This window comes from Canis aureus, chromosome 12, assembly GCF_053574225.1.
Source record: "Canis aureus isolate CA01 chromosome 12, VMU_Caureus_v.1.0, whole genome shotgun sequence".
Taxonomy (NCBI): domain Eukaryota; kingdom Metazoa; phylum Chordata; class Mammalia; order Carnivora; family Canidae; genus Canis; species Canis aureus.
In genome coordinates, this window is record NC_135622.1 from 39,509,142 (window position 1) to 39,528,811 (window position 19,670).

Below are 19,670 nucleotides of genomic sequence, written 5' to 3' on the forward strand. Positions count from 1 at the left end.
ACTCTTTTCCTGCTTACTTTTCCCCTCTAGAATAGTTATGCGGGAGAAAGGTATCCAGATCCCAGTAAAAATTTGGGCAAAAATACATTGTTTTCAATGTACTGAAAAAAGGGGCACCTGAGTAGCTCAATGGTTGAGCATTTGTCTTTGGCTCAGGGCATGATCCTGGCGTCCTGGGATTGAATCCTACATCGGACTTCCTGCATGGAGCCTGCTTCTCTCTGCCTATGTCTCTGCCTCTCTCTCTGTCTCTCATGAATGAGTAAATAAAATCTTAAAAAACAAAACAAAACTTAAGTATATTAGAGTAAAAAGCAAATTCTAAAAATAACTCAGGGACGATGTAAAGTTTCTTTTTTTCATATCACTATTTCTAATTATCTAAATAGAACTCTCAAATTTTAAAAGAATTCTTACCAGCATTGTTTTCCCATTTCCAGGTGGACCAAAGAGTAACAATCCTCTGGCAGGAGCTCTAAGCCCTGTGAACAACTAAAAACATTTACTTTAGTTCACAACTATAATTCTGGAGACTTTTTTTCCAGACACTTTAAGTACTGTTATCTAAAAAGCACCATTTTTCTGTAGCATCCTCCCAAACAGAACTTGTCAGAGCTCTGAAGAGAGCACGTAATCAATAAATTGGTATAATTATTAAGAAAACAAAATTTTTAAAAATTTCATTGAGAAAAGAAAGCAAATTAGCTAAACAAAGACATACTAAACATAGGTATGCTTCTCTACTTCCTTTGAAATCTCACCAAAATAATAGTAAATGAATAAAGAAAATATAAATCTTCTAAAAGAATAAGAAAGGAGACAACAGAAGACACAAAATTTTGTAGAGGGAGATCTGACAAAGTGTGGTAAATTCCTCAGTGGTGTGAGGTAAAACCAAATGCTTGCTTGTTAAGAAAAGTGTTGGGGCACCTGGATGGCTCAGTCAGTTAAGCATCTCCCTTCAGCTCAGGTCATGATCCTGGGGCCCATGTCAGGCTCTTCGCTCAGTGGGGAGTCTGCTTTCCCCTCTCCTTCTGCCCTCCCCCTCTGCTCATGCTTGCTCTCATGCGCACTCTCTCTCTCAAATTAAAAAAATAAATAAATAAAAATTTAAAAAAGTTAAAAAAAAATTAAAGTGTCATACCGTCTTCCAAAGTAGCTGTACCATTTTGCCTTCCCTTCAGTAATGAGTAGAGTCCCTATTGCTCCACATCCACACCAGCATTTGGTACTGTGTTTTGGATTGTAGCCATTTTAATAAATGTGAGGTGGAATCCTACTGTTGTTTAACATGTAATTCCCTAATGATGAATGATGTTGAGCATTCTTTTTTTTTCTTTTTTTTAAAGATTTTATTTTTATTTATTTATTCATGAGAGACACAGAGAGGCAGAGACACAAGCAGAGAGAGAAGCAGGCTCCATTCAGGGAGCCTGATGTGGGACTCAATCCCGTATCTCCAGGATCACGCTCTGGGCTGAAGACAGGCACCAAACCACCGAGCCACCCAGGCTTCCCTATTTTTTCAAATGCTTATTTGTCATCTGTGTATCTTCTTTGGTAAAGTGTCTGTTCATATTTTTTGTCCACACTTTACCTGGGTCATTTGTCTTCTTTATTGTTCAAGTTTTAAAAGTTCTTTGTATATTTTTCAATACCAGTCCTATATCAAATAATGTTTTGCAAAGACTTTCTCCTTGTCTGGGGTTTATCTTCTCATTCTCTTAACAATGTCTTTCACAGGGGATCCCTGGGTGGCTCAGCGGTTTAGCCACTTGCCTTCGGCCCAAGGTGTGATCCTGGAGTCCTGGGATCGAGTCCCACATCGGGCTCCCTGCATGGAGCCTGCTTCTCCCTCTGCTTGTGTCTCTGCTTCTCCCTCTGCCTGTGTCTCTGCCTCTCTCTCTATGTCTGTCATGAATAAATAAATAAAATCTAAAAAAAAAAATGTCTTTCACAGAAAAGTGTTTAATTTTCATGAATTTCAACTTAACAATTTTTTTCTTTCAAGGATCATGTTTTTGGTGTTGTATCTAATAAGCCATCCTCAAACCAAGATCACCTAGATTTTTTCCTATGTTATCTTCTAGGAGTTTTATAGTTAGCCTTCTACATTTAGGTCTGTGACGAATTTTGAATTAACTTTTGTGAAAGGTGTAAAGTATATGTCTAGAACTTTTTTTCACATGGATGTTTAGTTGTTGTTTTGTGGAAAATACTATCCTTTCTCCATCAAATTGCTTTTGTGCCTTTTTCAATTGATAATACTTGTGTCTCTGTATTTCTGGGCTCTCTATTCTGTTCTACTGATCTATTTGTCTTTCTTTTGCCAAAGACACATTTCTAATTACTCAGCATTTTTTGGATTTTAAAAATTTCCAGCTTTATTGAGATATAACATTGTGTAATTTTAACATGTGCAATATAATTTGACACACAAATTGTGAAATATTTACCACAATGAGGTTAATACATCCTTTTCCTCACATAATTACCATTTTGTTGTTTTTATTGTTATGATCAGAACAAACAAAATGGAAACAAAATCATAAAAACAGAGAACTGGTGGTTGCCAGAGGGGAGGGAGCTAAAGGGACAAGCAAAATAGGTGAAGGGAATTAAGAGATACAAATCTCTAGTTACAAAATAATAATTCATGGGGATGAAAAGTACAACATGGGAACTATAGTCAGTAATATTACAGGCGCAGCCCGGGTGGCTCAGCGGTTTAGCGCTGCCATCAGCCTAGGGTGTGATCCTGGAGACCCAAGATTGAGTCCCACCCACATCAGGCTCCCTGCATGGAGCCTGCTTCTCCCTCTGCCTGTGTCTCTGCCTCTCATTCTCTCTCTCATGAATAAATAAATAAATAATCAAAAAAATAATAATATTGCAGTAATATTGTACGGTGACATATGGTTAACTATACTTATCATACAGTGAGTATAACTTAATGTACAGAATTGTCAAATCATTATGTTATACACCAGCAACTCCTATAACATTGTATTTCAACTATACTTTGATAAAATTCTTCAAACTTAAACTTATCAATTTAATCCTAACTTCCCTTTTCTCCAGTATGATTTCTGGCTCATAATTTTAAATCTCTCTTACCTTAATGTAAAACTTATTTTCTATTACCTACTTTTTTCTCTAAATGTTAAAAATGGATTGGTTATTAGGAACCTATATAGTCACTCCTATAATAACCAGTCAGCATCAATTGCTAAAGTTTCTTTCTTTTTAAAAACATCCAATCTGTTACATGCATTAATCATTTCTATCTAGTGTAACTCACAGATTACTGCTAATATGGATTCAATAATGAATGCTGAAAAAAAAATAATGAATGATGTTATAGGAAAATGGTAATAGGGGATCCCTGGGTGGCGCAGCGGTTTAGCGCCTGCCTTTGGCCCAGGGCGCGATCCTGGAGACCCGGGATCGAATCCCACGTCGGGCTCCCGGTGCATAGAGCCTGCTTCTCCCTCTGCCTGTGTCTCTGCCTCTCTCTCTCTCTCTCTCTCTCTCTATGTGTGACTATCATAAATAAATAAAAATTTAAAAAAAATTATTAAAAAAAAAAAGGAAAATGGTAATATAAAGTGTTTACCTCAGGCCTCAGAGAAGGAAGAATAACAATTTCTTGCAAGGCTTGTTTTGCCAATTCTTGCCCAGCTATATCATCAAATTTAACAGCTGTTCCACTAAGAAATAGAATTTCAGTTAGCTCTATGACAAAATATGATTCAGTTATTATAATATAAAATTTAAACTTAATGAAATACAATTATTTTTTTGAAATACAATTATTTTTATGTTAACTGTGAAATTATAGTTTAATTAGTAAAACCAGAGTTTTCTACATTTACAGTAACTAAAAACCACCATAAAAATTATGTACATTAGAGAAGATACTCTATCTTACTCATGATATATTGTATAGATAAATTCAAAACTAAAAACTGTTAAATAAAACACTTTAGATGGCAAAAACTTACTTGTCCACAATTTCGTTCATTATAAGGTTAGCAAGATTGCTGTCCACATTCCTAAAATTCTTCAAGTCTTTCTTTTTACGAGCAGCAGTTGTAGGGGTAGAAGGCTTATTTGTTCTATTTGTTTTTGGTGTACTCTTAAAGGACACAAAATTGCAATGTAAAAATACAACCTAACATTAACACTTGTCATAAGTAAGTTAAAATTGGTCTTAAAATTCACAGAATTAAAAGTTTTAAATATAGGAAAAAGGATATTAAAAAACCCCAAAATTGTATATCCACTTCAAGGTAAAATGTATTCACTACAGAACTACATTTGGCATGAAGTGGGTTTATAGGGGATTTCATCCAGAGAGATTTAGGTACCATAAAATAAAAAGGGCCTCTGACAATTCAGTCATATAATTTTGATTGTTAGGATTCGAACAAAACTCTATGTTTAATGTTATAAAACACATTAAACAATTAAAATAACAAATTTAAAATTAACTATACAGCATTATATAAAATAGATTAAACAAGCAACTTATAACAAAATACCTAATTAGGTCCAAGGAAGTTAAAATAAGATTTGATTTTAATAGCAAATTCTTTGCAGATTTAAAAAAGAAAACTATATTCAACTTTCTAGAAACTTATCAATTCTCTAAGATATTACAAAGTACTTCTAATAATCTCAAGCAAGCATATCGTGTTCAAAATTGTCTATTTGCAAAAGCATAGCAATTAAAAGTGACTGTCTCCAAATACCTTATGAGTTCCAGTTACAGGACCAGGTCCCTGTCTCACTCCAGAAACCATGGATAAGCCACTACAACTAGGTGCTCTGTGGTGGCCTGACAAACCTGTGGATCCAGTCTTCATAACTGTTTTTGAACGAGGCAGTGAATTACTAGTGTGTGTTAAGGGATCTTTTCTCTTTGGAACAGCTCCACTTTCTATCAAGGAAAAAGTAAAACCATCATGGTTAGAAACTGTGGCTAAATAATATAAAATAAAGATGGATACAAATTTGCAAAACTAATTATTTTTTACATTAGCAATATTTCAAAATAAGATTTTAATTAGAATATCTACTTAAATGTTCATCAGGGTTATCACTTGGTAGACAAGACTACAGTTATTTATGTTTTTCCTTTTCCTGATGTATTATTTTGATTTTCTTATAAGGAATATGTATTTGTAATAAGAAGAAACATGTTTATTTGTGGGAACAGGAAGAGGATATAAAAAGATTACCAAACGAAGTTGCCAAATATTGTCAAGAAACAAAATGCAGTAAAGGATTAGAGTTATGTTGTATGGGGTGGAGGAGTACTGTACTACCTTGGTTCCAAATTAAGACTGTAAAATAGTATGAAAGTCCACAGTCTGTGCCCACCAAAAGAGTTTCTAGAAATAATCATTTTTAATTTAAGGGGTATAAAGATGTGGTTTTTAATATGCCAAGTATTCTGCATGCTCTATGTATATAGATAAACATATGAAACACCATCATTTAAACCTAAAAGTATACCTGACTTATCTGTATTGCACTTCTACATAAACTACAGGCTTTCAAATGTTCAAATCTCATTGCTTCTAATATTTTTATAAACTACATAACAAACATCAGTTACTAATAACAATGATTACAGTAAAGACAAATGTTAAATCAGTAATCAAATTACAATAGCCTAGAAAAAAGACAAAAACCTTATTTTTGTGTTTATCAAATCCCTTAAAGTGTTTTAATGAAATTCAAAGGAAGAGGACTTCAGAATAGAGCAAGGTGATCAAGAGCTTTTTGCTATAAATAAATGTAAAGTTCTGAATCATATGTTCAAGGAACTAATGAATAGCAACCCTAAAGGACAAAAAGCAGGAAAGCAATCTAGAAAGGGGAATAACAATAAGCAAAAGCAAAGACATGAAAAAGAGCAAAACCTGTCTAGGCTAAAGATAAAGATCATTCATTTTAAGGGAAAAAAAGGAAAGTGGGAAAGAATTTCTTCAGACAATAAATATACAGTCCTGAGACTAAGTGAATAGGAAATTCCACAAGGAACTATGAGAATGATAGGAGACTTTTCATTAAAAAGAAGAAAGGTCAGTAGGCAATGGATTATGTTCAAAATGCTATAGGAAGAAAAAAGTGTTAACCTTTATCAATTTTATATCCTGGTAACCTGTCACATCAGAATAAGGATATTTCAGGCAATAGAAAGACTAAGAAAGGTTACAATCTACAAATTTTCATTGAAAGAACTACTAAAGCAGGTCTCTTTTTTTTTTTTTTTGAAGATTTATTTATTCATGAGAGACACAGAGAGAGAGAGAGAGAGGCAGAGACACAGGCAGAGGGAAAAGCAGGTTCCATGCAGGAAGCCCGACATGGGACTCGATCCCGGGTCTCCAGGATCACACCCTGGGCTGAAGGCAGCACTAAACCACTGAGCCACCAGGGCTGCCCTAAAGAAGGTCTTTTAGTTAAAAAAGCAAACAAAGAAATTAGGAATCTGTGGGAAGGAAAAACTCAAAAAAGGAAGCATAATTAGAATATACTATTTAGTTTTAGGTATATAATACTAAATCATAATAATGTTAAATTTGATTTTTCAGTATAACTAAAAATAGTGATATTTATATATCAGAAGATGAAGGGTAATGTTGGTATAAAAATTAAACCTTCTTTTACTGAATAAGAAGTCAATGCACATCAAAATAGTATACCGATCAGTAATAGCAACCTAAGCATAATATCTAGAAACATAGTAGAAAACAAAAAATAGAGTGAGACATTATATGAGAAGCCAGACTAGGGGTGAAGGCAGGAAGAAATTAGGAAGAGGTAGGAAGAATACTATTTTTCTTTACAAGCCTTTCAGTATTTATTTTTTCATCAACCATTTAAGTTACAATCTATGAATAATAAATTATATCCATTTAAAATGTATAATTTGATAAGTTTATAAAGATGCATTTAAAGATCAAATAGCCACTAACATCAAGATATGAAATGTTTCCATTGTAGCCAAGTTTTCTTATATTCATTTGCACTCCATCCCTTATTGCCCCGACCTAGGCAATTACTAATCTGCTCTCTAACAAAGTAGGAGTCACCTGATTTAGTAGTTTCTATTGATCTAGGTTCAGAGTCACTGAATCTTTCATTTGACATTTCCAATCTGCTGGTAAACTTATCTAGTAAATTTTTTATTTCAGCAACTGTACTTTTCAACTTTAGAATTTCCATTATTTTTATTGTGTAGTTTATGTTATGTCCTAAAATTGCAGGTTTGTTAACTGATGCCATATGTCAATTCTTTGAACATATTTATAAAAGCTGCTTTGAAGTCTTTGCTACATCAACATCTGGGCCCAGTCAAGAGTCAGTTTCTATTGACTAATTCTTTTCTTGAGTAATGGTCATACTTTCTTATTTTTTTACATGTCTAGTAATTTTGGGTTGAAAACTAGACATTGTAGGTAAGATACTGAAGTAGTAAGTGGACTTCGGCATAACTATTTCCTAAGAGAGACGAAGTAACTCAACTAAATGAAATATCACAGAATATTCCAGAAGTGGGTGACACCAGTAAAATAGGCTTGAATGAGCCAGCTCATTGACTAGGGCTCAATGGGTATCAATTACCAGTGCTGCATAAATTAGCTGTGCAGTCAATATGTCCCCCAACAAGAAAATAGAATAGAACAGTCAGATTACTAGGTATTTAAAATAAGATACGGTGATTTTTTTTTAATATAGATCCCAGGAAAATAAAGTTTTGCATGGCAAAACAAAACCGTGGGATCTCATATATGGAATGAAGTGGAAGAGAAGCAAGATAACAAAAGAAAGGCATACCAGCTCTTCAGGGCTAGAAATTTTTTGTTATTTACCTTGGTAGGATTACTAAGATCTCAAATTTATATCTTGTAAACTGAATTATTTATATGTGGTACGTTCTTATATATTTTTAAAGTTCCTTAAACAAATCTCAGCTCTTTACACCTGTGTTAAGAGAAACAGGCAAACTACTTCTATACTCGAAATAGTGTTTTAAATCATGTTCAGGAAGAAATAGGAAAAAGAATATAGCCAGTGACATAGGGCTCTGTACTGGAAGACTAAACCAAAGTGAGAACTCCTTTAAGAGGGAGGTAAAGCCAGAGGGGAAGATTTGATGACTTACTGTCTCCAGTCCATTGAAATCCACTAACTGTAATTCTTCTCTATTAAAGTCTTAAAAGTTCTGTATTACATATGAATGAAGAAGGCAGTTGTCGTAAGGTCTAAACTAAGGTTTTTCTGTTACAAAATGAACAAAACAATATTTACTTTAAGAAAATTTAAGCCCTGGACAGAAAACTAATGCTGAAAAAGTCACCAATAAAACTAGCCAAGATGTCAGAGAACTTAGGAAATGAAGGTTCCCCCTGCCCCACCCAAACAAAACAAAAAAGCATGTAATCTTCTGTAAGATTCCCAAAGTTCATGGAAAACAAATTTAACCCATAGAAAATTAATAGTATTCTAATGTGTGCTCACTTTGGTAGCACATATATTGAAATAGTATTCTAATGTTACCCCTCGCTATGTGAACTCAGCCTTAAATTTTTCCTAATAGGTACTATGATAAAACATTCATATGTAGTATATATGAAAATTGCTGTGCAATTAAAATTGATATATAACAGAGAAATTAAAATTTCTGCCCTAAAAACACATTATCTCATGAGAACTTGGTACAGGTATACATTAAAACAAACAAACAAACAAACAAAACCTGCAAAAGCTGAAAATACAATAGAAAGAAAAGAATATTTTAATAATTTAGAAAAATGAACCTTTACATTTTTTAATCTCAAAAATGGAAGGTTGCAAAATAAGCAAATAAAGCATGTTGAGAATGGTTATATCTGTTACATATTTATACACCATGAATGATATGGCGTATCAACTTACTTTTTTCAACATAGCCCTGTGAAAACAAGTCAGCCAAATCTACCATTAAAAAATCAAATCAACATTATCAGGTTATGCAGGACTCTAATCTGCATGCAAGCTTTATTATTTTACATGTTAGTTAACCTAAACCCACCTGACTGGAGATGTCCGTTTCGGCATGTCAAGTTAGTACTGTCATTATAGACATCCGTTTGTGACTTGGAAAATTGCAAAACTGGTTGCAGCTTCTCTATGCAACAGAGGGAGGGGTAGAAAAGAACAAAATAAACAAAAAGAAAACATACATAATGAAAAAATAAGATGTCCATGTGAAAATAAAAAATAATTCAAGGTGTTAGAAGATGAAGGGTTTTGGTATTTATATAAAATTTTCTTTAAAAATAATTAGTAAAAACTAATATGTTAAAATAGCAACAGAATTCACAATTGATTGGCTATGTTCAAAATATGCTGGGCAGCCCGGGGGGCTCAGCGGTTTAGCACCGCCATCAGCCCAGGGTGTGGTCCTGGGGCCCGGGATGGAGTCCCACGTCAGGCTCCCTGCATGGAATGGAGCCTGCTTCTCCTTCTGCCTGTGTCTGTGCCTCTCTCTCTCTCTCTGTGTCTCTCATGAATAAATAAATAAAATCTTTAAAAAAATATATATGCTTATTCAGGTTTGGTAACCTGAGGTAGTTTCATATTAGTACTATCCCCAGCAAATATTTTCCAACTATCTAATATATCCACATCATTATGTAGGGAGAACATGGAAACAAAAACAAAAAAAAAAATGAATGTGGTTTTTATCATCCAGATACTTATTGCATATGGTTGGCAACTTACAACACAAATATGTATAGATTTTAAAGATTAGCACAAAAGAAAGTTAAAAAGGCTTTACAGAAAACGTGGGCTGTGAGTTGGCTAGGATTTGAAAAGACAAAAAGAAGGGACATTTCAGGAAAAGAAAACAGCACTTAAAAATGACAGAGGGAAACTATAAGGAATGTCTAACAAATGCCATATTCGGCTACATGTTAATATAAGTCAAGCAAAAAAAAATAATAAAGCAACAGAGCAAAAGGGAATAAGCATGCTGCAGAACAGTGTACAGTATACTACCACTTATTTAAATACACACACCCATTCATGCTTGTATACATGAAGATTATCTCTAAAAAGGACTCAGAAATGTCACAGCAATTGCCTCTGGGGAGGGGAAATGAGTGGCGGGGACATAGTATGGGATGGATAACTTCTCTTTTCTTTCTTTTTTTAAAAAGACTTTATTTATTTATTTATTTATTTATTTATTTATTTATTTATTTGAGACACATGGAGAGAGGCAGAAACACAAGCACAGGGAGAAGCAGGCTCCCCGCAGGGAACTGGATGTGGGACTCAATCTCAGGATTCTGGGATCATGCCCTGAGCCAAAGGCAGACGCTCAGCCACTGAGCCACCCAGGTACCCAGACAGATAACTTCTCACACTTTAAAAATGTTGTAGCATGTCCCTTTGTTACCTATTTCTAAAATTAATCAAAGATTTAAAAGGATTATTTCAACTCTATCCTTGCTTTAAATTACAACAAATCCTCTCAAGATCCAGGTCTCTAAGGTCTAGCACCTGAAGCCCAAGAGAGTAGCAGTTTGAGCTGTTTGCCCCTACATCACTGCTGCACTCTCTTTTCCTGTTCGAGTCATTCATACTGCTACTTGATTAACATCCTGCTTCACCACTTTCTAGTATGAACTTACTTTAGCCTCAGCTTTCCAAGGGTCTTAAGGATTAAACAAAATAATATATATAGAGTATCTATTCTGTGCCCCTATTCATAATAGGGGCCAAGTTTTTACCATATTTATTTTGTTGCAGTACTCCAAGTTGTCATACTGATTTTCTTTGGTACTAGGAAGTCAGTGAATACATGCAAAAATATGGCACATATATACTAACTCTTCTAAACTTTCATTTCTAAAGTCAGACAAGCAGGCGCCATGCTAGGTTTATGGTACAACCGCACATGCCTTTGGGACAGGTTAAATAGCAGCTACCCTTTCTGCACAAAGCACAAAGTACTGAACAGCTTTTGTATCCTAGAACTGGCTGATACAATACACCTTGGAGCTTTTTGTTGTTGTTAGTTAAGAGATAGGTCATCTGATTTTTCTGAATGATAATACTCTTCACTCTACTGAGAAAGAAACCATTTATGTTGGTAATAGACAAATTAGAAAAAAACCTGATTTGTAAGTATCTTCTTTATCAATTAACATTATCTTCAATGAAATGTAAGAAAAAGATCACATAAACATTCATTACATAGTAAAAGTACACAAATTAAATCCTTGGTTTTGATAATAACCAGGAATAAAAAGCCACAGATGTGGCTTTTCTGGTACGTAGGGTTTAGATTTATATGTGTGAAAATATACATATAACACAATTGTAGTTACTGCTAATGTGAACCTGCTCCAAATAATTTTTGTTAAAGAAAGTAAATTTAGTTTAATGCTTCCTTTTGGAATCATTAAAGGTTGTGTAGATTCATTAATGATTTAAAATAAAACCATAATCTTGCTTCTTGATCCCCTCACGTGTAATCCCTACACAACACAGCCTAAAAGGAAAATCTTACCACATAACTCTTTAGCAGCTTCCCCTTGCCCAGAGATCAATATTCAAGCCTCTTTATATAACATTAAGGCCCTCCATGATCTGCCTACCTCTCTTATACATACCGAGCAATCCCAAATTCACTTCTCCACCAGCACCTTTCCCGACCTGCCATGCTATTTCTTACACTGAGTCCTTGTTCATGTTGTTACTTCTTGAAATGTCTTTTTTCCCCAAACATTCTTTAAAGCTTTATCTTTTTTTGGGCAGCCCGAGTGGCTCAGCAGTTTAGCACCGCCTTCAGCCCAGGGCCTGACCCTGGAGACCCAGGTTCGAGTCCCACATCAGGCTCCCTGCATGAATCCTGCTTCTCCCTCTGCCTGTGTCTCTGCCTCTCTCTCTGTCTCTCATGAATAAATAAATAAAATATTTAAAAATAAAATAAAATAAAGCTTTATCTTTTTTTAACCTCCCCTTTGTTTCACTTCTTCCAGGAATATTTCTCAGACACTTATTTTCCCACCCCTACAAAATATTTGTGTATCTCCATCCTGCAGTGATAAAGATTCATCTATTTATGTGTCTGCATCCCCCACTATATCCTGACTACCTTAAGAGAGGAACATTATATCCAATCTATCAGTAAATCTGTTTGATCAACTTTCAAATATAACCACATATAGTCAGAATCCAACCACTTGTTACAATTTCTCTTCATATCATCCTGGTCCAAGCCTCTCATCATTTTTCTCCAGGCTTACTGAAATTCCATAATGGTCCTACTTGCTTTCCCTGGCTCTATCCTTGGAGTCTATCAGCAATGAGATCTTTTTAAAATTTAACTCAGGAGCACCTGGGCGGCTCAGTCAGTTGGGTGGTCGACTCTTGATTTTGGCTCAGGTCATGATCTCAGGGTTGTGGGACTGAACCCCAGTGGGGCTTTATGCTCAGTGAGGAGTCTGTTTTTCTCATTCTCCCTTTGCCTCTCCTCCCCTCACTTGTGCTCTCTAAAATAAATCTGCAAAAAAAATTAAAATAAAATTTAAGTCAGATTATGTCATTCCTTTCTTTAAAATCCTTATAACTGCTCCCCATTTCAGGTGGTAAAAGCTCAAGTCTTCATGGTGGCTGATATGACCCTATGTATTGGATGAACCCCCTCTGTCCTATTAGTTCTCTGACTGCATCTCCACCATACTCTCCTTGCTGGGGCACACTGGTCTCATTGCTTCTCAAACACACCACTTACGTTTTCTTAGGGGATTTATACCAACTTTTAATTCTCTCTGGACCACTCTTCTCCTAGATACCTGCATAGCTAACTCAAGTCATTTTTTCAGAGGCATATCTGACCATCTATCTATGTATTTATCTATCAGATTTTATTTATTTATTCATGAGAGACAAAGAGAGAGAGGCAGAGACAAAGGGAGAAGCAGGCTCCATTTGGGGAGTCCAATGCAGGACTCGATCCCAGAAACCCTGGATCATGAACTGAGCCAAAGGCAGGTAGGTACTCAACCACTGAGCCACCCAGGTGCCTCCTGACCATCCTATTTAAAACTAAAAGCCCAAACCACCTCCCATCCACTCCTAATCCCCATTACTACGTTTTACTTTTTTTTCTTCATATATTTATCACCTTCCAACATACTATATAACTTATATATTTATTATTTTTTAAAGTATTTTATTTATTTATGAGAGAGAGAGAGAGAGTCAGAGGCACAGGCAGAGGGAGAAGCAGGCTCCATGCAGGGAGCCCAACTTGGGACTTGATCCCGGGTCTCCAGGATCAGGCCCTGGGCTCAAGGCGGCACTAAACCACTGAGCCACCTGGGCTGCCCACTTATTTATTTTTTATGTTTACTCCCTACTGTCAAGTTTCCCCCCTACTGGAATAAAAACTCTATAAAGGAAAGATCCTTGTTTATATCCTAAGTGCCTAGAACATGGTAATCACCCAATAAATATGTGCTGAATTACTGAATAAATTTAATTATACCTTGGCACTTTACCTGGTCCAGAATAAAGACTTCATAAATGGATGCTGAATGAAGCCATATTTGTTTTTTTACAATAGGGTAACCTCCAGGTATGCCAAAAAAAATTTTTTTATCTATGAAAGCTTTTATACTTAAGCTTTGCTTGAAGGTTTACTAACTTGAAGATATATAATATATAGGAACTCTTCCCATTTTATCAGTCTTCATCCCCTCAAACCAGACCGTATGGGGAACTCCCAGTATGATTCTCCATACTAATTAGATAACTATTGGGCATACCACCTCTGAAAAACTCCATTTCTTAACCAATACACAATACACAAATATGTTCTACTATGTACTTGTACATAGCTCTTTTTTTACTGTCTTTGGTATATATATTCCCAGACTTTGAGTTCTCATAAGATAGGAATATGTTGATGCCTTCTATTCCACCTCTTCTTTTTTAAAGTAACATCTTTCAATGCGCACATAGCACTTTTGAGGATGACAAGAGATAATGACATCCAAAATATCAATTCTTTTAATGTCTAGCTCCATGTCATATATCCTTTTTTTGTTCTCTCCTTTAATAACACAAATAAAAAAATTACAAAGTTGTATTTAAAGACAAGTCTATAATTGATGAGATGCTTCCAATAATTTGTCATACCACATCTTCAAAAGATAACAACCAGCTCCTAATTATTCAATTTGAAGCATGCTATAAAATGTTCCTGCATCATTTATATACTTTGTACACATAGTGACAGGTATTATAGCTAAAACACATAGAAAGTACCAAGTGAACAATTATTTTACTACAATAACCTCATATATAATATTTAATTTTATTTGATAAGTAATAATCGTCACATAGGAAGTAAGAAGACAAACTCTGTCAGCCACAGAAACCAGGGGAACACTGTATTGTCAGTCCCCTGAAAACATTAAAGGCTTTTTCACCAATGTGGGGCAAAAAACTTACAAACACAACGGACCATATAAGAATGAATAGATTAATGTGTATGTGTGTAAATAGATGAATGAATATTTATGTATGCATGTATAAATAAATTTTTCCACAAAAGCAAGGTAGTGATTACAGACAGGTAAGGAGGAGAGTAAAACCCAGCATTTTGGAGTACTTACTATGATTAAGTTCCTTCAATAATTCAATGGTCACATATGGTGGGATAAATATTATCTATCAGCATACTATAAATGAGATGAAAAAGGCTCAAACATGCTAAATAACTTACCACAAATCACAGAGCAATAAATACATAAGATCTGCCTATTGACCAAATATCTATTTTTATCACATCCAGTTATAGTAGAGAATCACTCAAGAAGGGTGGGTTTTAGTTCTACTTTGCTTCAGGGGTAAATTTACCTTAAAAAGATTTTTAAAACCTATACCTTCAAATAGAAGATCGAAAGTTTCTCTTTATAGGCCTATCCCAGCTTATAAATGCATAAAGAATGACAGAATTATGTCAGTAGGCATCAGTCATCAACTGCTACTACCATCACAAGATGTCAGAACTATAGTCAAATAAACACACAACCACTTATCTAGTAGTCTTATTAAAAAATAAAAATCAACTGTCAATCCAATCCAGGCTCTATATTCAACTATCAATCTATAGGGAGGGCAGACCATATTAAAAGGTACCATGGAGATTCACAGAGCAAAAGAAAGACTGCAGGAAATCACGATGCGTCAAAGATCCAGTTCATCAACAAATAAATTACAAGAAAAAGAAAAACAGATGAACTTGAATATTAAAAGAAACATATCATATGAATCTTAAGATCCTGCTTCAAAAACTTATTAGAAAAACAGTAAGAATTATTAAATTCTAACTAGACATATAATTATTATATACACATTATATTTGAACACTGACTATTTTTTTGGCTATTATTTTTTGTTAATACTAAAAGAAATTATTGGGTTTTTTCGATGGAATAATGGCATTTTGGTAATTTTATTTTACTTTTTTATTTTTAATTTTTGTGTTTTAAAGATTTTATTTATTTATTCGTGAGAGACACAGAGAGGCAGAGATGTAGGCAGAGGGAGAAGCAGGCTCCATGCGGGGAGCCCGATATGGGACTTGATCCCAGGACTACAGGATCATGCCCTGAGCCAAGGGCAGACACTTAACCGCTGAGCCACCCAGGCGTCCCTTTTTCTTTTCTTTTTTTTTTTTTTTTTTTAAGATTTTTATTTATTTGAGAGAAAGACAGTGAAAAGAGAGCATGAGTAGGTGGTGGTGGGGGCGGCACAGGGTAAGGAAGAGAGAGAAGCAGGCTCCCCACTGAGCCACCCAGGCACCTCTGGCAATATTATTTTTAAAGCATTTTTATCTTTTAGAGATAGAATATGAAATACTTGTAAGTGAAATAAAAAGATGTCAAGAATTTGTTTCAACATAATATGAAGTGGGGGTGAGTAGGTAGGGATTTACTAGGGTTGGCAAACTTTTTCTATATAAAGGCAGATAGTAAATATTAAAATATTTTTTAAAGTTCTCTATTGACAGGCTCTGAGGGCTGTATGATTTCTGTTATCAATTCTTCAATTCTGTCACTGTAGTATGAAAGCATCCAGATAACAGAGAGAGGAATGAATAACTGTGTACCATCTTATAAAATTAGGCACTAAACTGAGTTTAGTCCATAGGCTGTAATTTGCCAGTTCTTGAGTAGATAAATCAAAACTATGAATTAATAATTATTAGAGGTGAGTGATAATCCATTATACTCTTCTATCTGGAATATGTTAGAAATTTTCTATAAGTTAGAAAAAAATCTAGAACACATTTTTAAGATTATTGATCTATTTCCATCCACATTTAAAGTTTCACTGAACACACATTTCAAATACATCTCATTCCAGTTATACAATTCATTAATTGATACCTAGAAGTTGTAAACGGTCCTTGGCCATAACCAAATTAGTCATCATTTTAGCTTGAAGGCGTCTAGCTCTTTCATACTGTTCACCTAGAATAAAGGGGAAAAAAATTAAAACATCTGTGTTTCCCTACTAATATTACTTCAAGATAAAATATTATCCCAACTAATCTCATAGAGAGTCATAGTCTTTTCCTTTTTAAAAATTTATTTATTTGAGAAAGAGAGAGAGAGAGCATGCACGTGCAAGCAAAGGGGCAGAGGGAGAGGAAGAGAAGCAGACTCTCCACTGAGTGCAGAGCCTAATGCATGGCTCAATCTCACAATCCTGAGATCAAGATTTGAGCTGAAATCAGGAGTCAGATGTTTAACCAACTGAGCCACCCAAGTGCCTTGGGAATCATGGTCTTTAATTTTTTTTTTTTTTTTTGAATCATGGTCTTTATAAAGAAATTAGTATATTTTAAAAAATCAGTTACAGGAGTGTACCTGGGTGGCTCAGCTGGTTAAGCAAATGCCTTTGGCTCAGGTAATGATCCTGGAATCCTAGGATCAAGCCCTGAATTGGGCTCCCTGCTCAGCAGGGAGTCTGCTTCTCCTTTTCCTTCTACCCCTTCCTCCTGACCATGTACTCTCTCTCTCTGCTCGCTCTATCAAATGAATAAAATCTTTTAAAAAATTAATAAATGAAAATAACAGTTACAGTTTCTTATGATGATTTCAGATCTATTGTGGTATTTCATGGATTTCACATGTCATTTCATGGATTTTCAGAAATATTTTTTCTCTACATTAAAAAAAATTATCTGAAATTGAGATATGTGTGTGTGTGTTTAAGAGAGAGGGGTGGGCAGCCCGGGTGGCTCAGCGGTTTAGTGCCACCTTCAGCCCGGGGCGTGATCCTGGGTACCCGGGATCGAGTCCCACATTGAGCCCCCTGCATAGTGCCTGCTTCTCCCTCTGGCTATGTCTCTGTCTCTCTCTGTCTCTTTCTTGAACAAAAAGATGTTTAAAAGAGAGAGAGAGAGAGAGAGAGAGGTAGAAGGAGAAAGAGAACCTTAAGCAGGCTCCATACCCAGCGTAGAGCCTGTTGTGGGACTCAATCTTCCAACCCTGAGATCATGACCTGAGCCCAAATCAAGAATTGGACGCTTAACTGACTGAGCCATCCAGGAGCCTCAAGAGAGTATTTTACAACCAGTACCAACTTACTAAAGCTATCAGCCAAATTGCACTCATACCACAGTTTGTCATTTCCTGTGCAGGAACATATTTGGTCCTTGATACTGCAATTATAGCTATGTCTAAATAGAATGAAGACAGTACATGCAATAAAGTAAAAGTTAAATTCCAAGTGACAAGAAAAGAAGGTATCATAGGTTGACTGTCATTGTTTTTTCTCTTAATGGTACAAAGGTATGTTCGATTCAATGAGATACTATTTTTCTTAACAAATTTTTCTTCTAGTTCTTCTTCCATGGAATTGACAAATAACAGCAAATACATTATGTACATAATTCATAAAGTCATGCTCATAAATTCATGGAAAGACTCAAAGGCCTAACCTCCCATATGTATTTGTTCTATTCTCCCATATGTAATTTGTTCATTGTTTTGTGCAGGACATCAGCACCTAGAGAAGCACTCAAAATAAAAAGAGGAGAAAAAAAACCTGACAAATGTTAGACACACTGTAATTATTAGAGATTAGCTGATGTAAGTAATAGAGTCAGCCAACCAGACAACAAACAACCACTGGGTAGACTGATCCATAAGGCTAAGATTCTCAGCCTACATATTATTATTTTTTCTTCTGAATTTACTTTAGCATGATAAACTGAAACACTCTGTTTAATAGTGGTGCCCACATACTACACAATAATCACAGCATAATATTTAAAATTTCAGGCTCCAAAGGCAGATTGCTTGGGTTCAAAGCCTGACTCCATCTACCACATGCTAGCTATGAGCCCTTAGGCAAGTTACTGAACTTCTTCATACTTAAGATTTATGTGAAAAATAAGAATAACAGCAGCAGCCTCAGAGTGTGGTAAAAATTGCAAAAGATAACACCCATGAAGTACACACAATGATGTTTGGGCACACACCACAGTGTGCAATAAATAATACCTATATATTTAAAGATAATATTAGACTCTAATTTTTAATTTTAGGTGATAAGAAAGTAAAGATGAGAAATGACTGCTTAGGTTTCAAAAAGCCAAGTATGAATCAAAGTAAGACATTTATAGTTCATATTCTAATATGCAGTCAAGCATTACCCACAAACAGAAAAGGGAGTCTAATTAACTATGCCTTCCTTTTTGACAATGAGGGAAGGACCTGGTTCAAAACAGAGCTAAAAATGAGGCTAACCATCAACAAAAGCAGGTCAGAGAAGACACAGGTAATATACTGGACTGTTACAGGTAATCAAGCTGAAGCACAGCTGGTTATAAATTAGATTTCAGCATAGGTAATAAAACATTAATTGTAAATCTATAAATGTTAATAATAACATTTGAAAAAAAATAACATTTGAAAAATTTGTCAAATACTTTTAGAAAGGTAGCTATATCTGAAATTAGGGCCATCATGTGAATAGAATTTGGGATGCCTATGAAACAAATGTAAATATAATCTTACCTTGTCCTGTAACTATGACAGCTATTCCTTTTTCTAGTTCTTCAATACCTTTCTTATACCATTCCACAGCTTGCTCTTTTTGTCCTGCTTTAAAATAGAAATAATTATTTGTATATATATTATACGTTATATACTAGAATATACTAAACATTCCCCAAGTAATGCTGTTATTAGATAATACATGAAAAAACAGGTTGTGACCATATATATCTGAGAAATATTACTATATGACTTCTTAAACCTTTAGCATCCTAATGTACATATGAATTTCCAAGAGGGGGGTATAGACTTCAATGTTTCTCAAAATTTTAGGGCTGTGAGTCCTTTGTTTGCCATCTCATGATATTGATGCTTATAATCACTGAAATACTGTACTATGGAAAGAAATTTTAATTAGGGAGAATATATTTTAAATAAATGGTTTTCAAAATCCATACTATTAGAATATATAAGCATGATTTCAATAATGGGGGAAAAAAGCACTGTTTCATCCAATAGTATTGAAATCTGATGTAATTTGTTCATTGTTGGGTGCCTACTTTCAGGCGTTAGTTTTTA

The 19,670-nt window shown here is 34.8% G+C and overlaps 1 protein-coding gene across 4 annotated transcripts in view; it reads right to left on the reverse strand.

Annotated features, from left to right (window-relative positions):
- SPAST (spastin) overlaps positions 1-19,670 on the reverse strand; it is a 54,703-nt gene that overhangs the window by 17,604 nt on the left and 17,429 nt on the right. Inside the window, exons 2-8 of one of the 4 annotated variants that reach the window (XM_077843671.1) lie at positions 19,113-19,196; positions 16,473-16,556; positions 9,089-9,184; positions 4,755-4,942; positions 4,005-4,138; positions 3,617-3,710; positions 418-492 (exon numbers count right to left, since the gene is read on the reverse strand). In XM_077843671.1, the coding sequence (XP_077699797.1) occupies positions 418-492; positions 3,617-3,710; positions 4,005-4,138; positions 4,755-4,942; positions 9,089-9,184; positions 16,473-16,556; positions 19,113-19,196 (755 nt within the window). Of the gene's footprint in view, positions 1-417; positions 493-3,616; positions 3,711-4,004; positions 4,139-4,754; positions 4,943-9,088; positions 9,185-16,472; positions 16,557-19,112; positions 19,200-19,670 lie in introns of all 4 variants that reach the window. The other 3 variants (XM_077843670.1, XM_077843673.1, XM_077843672.1) reach the window with 3 other exon arrangements.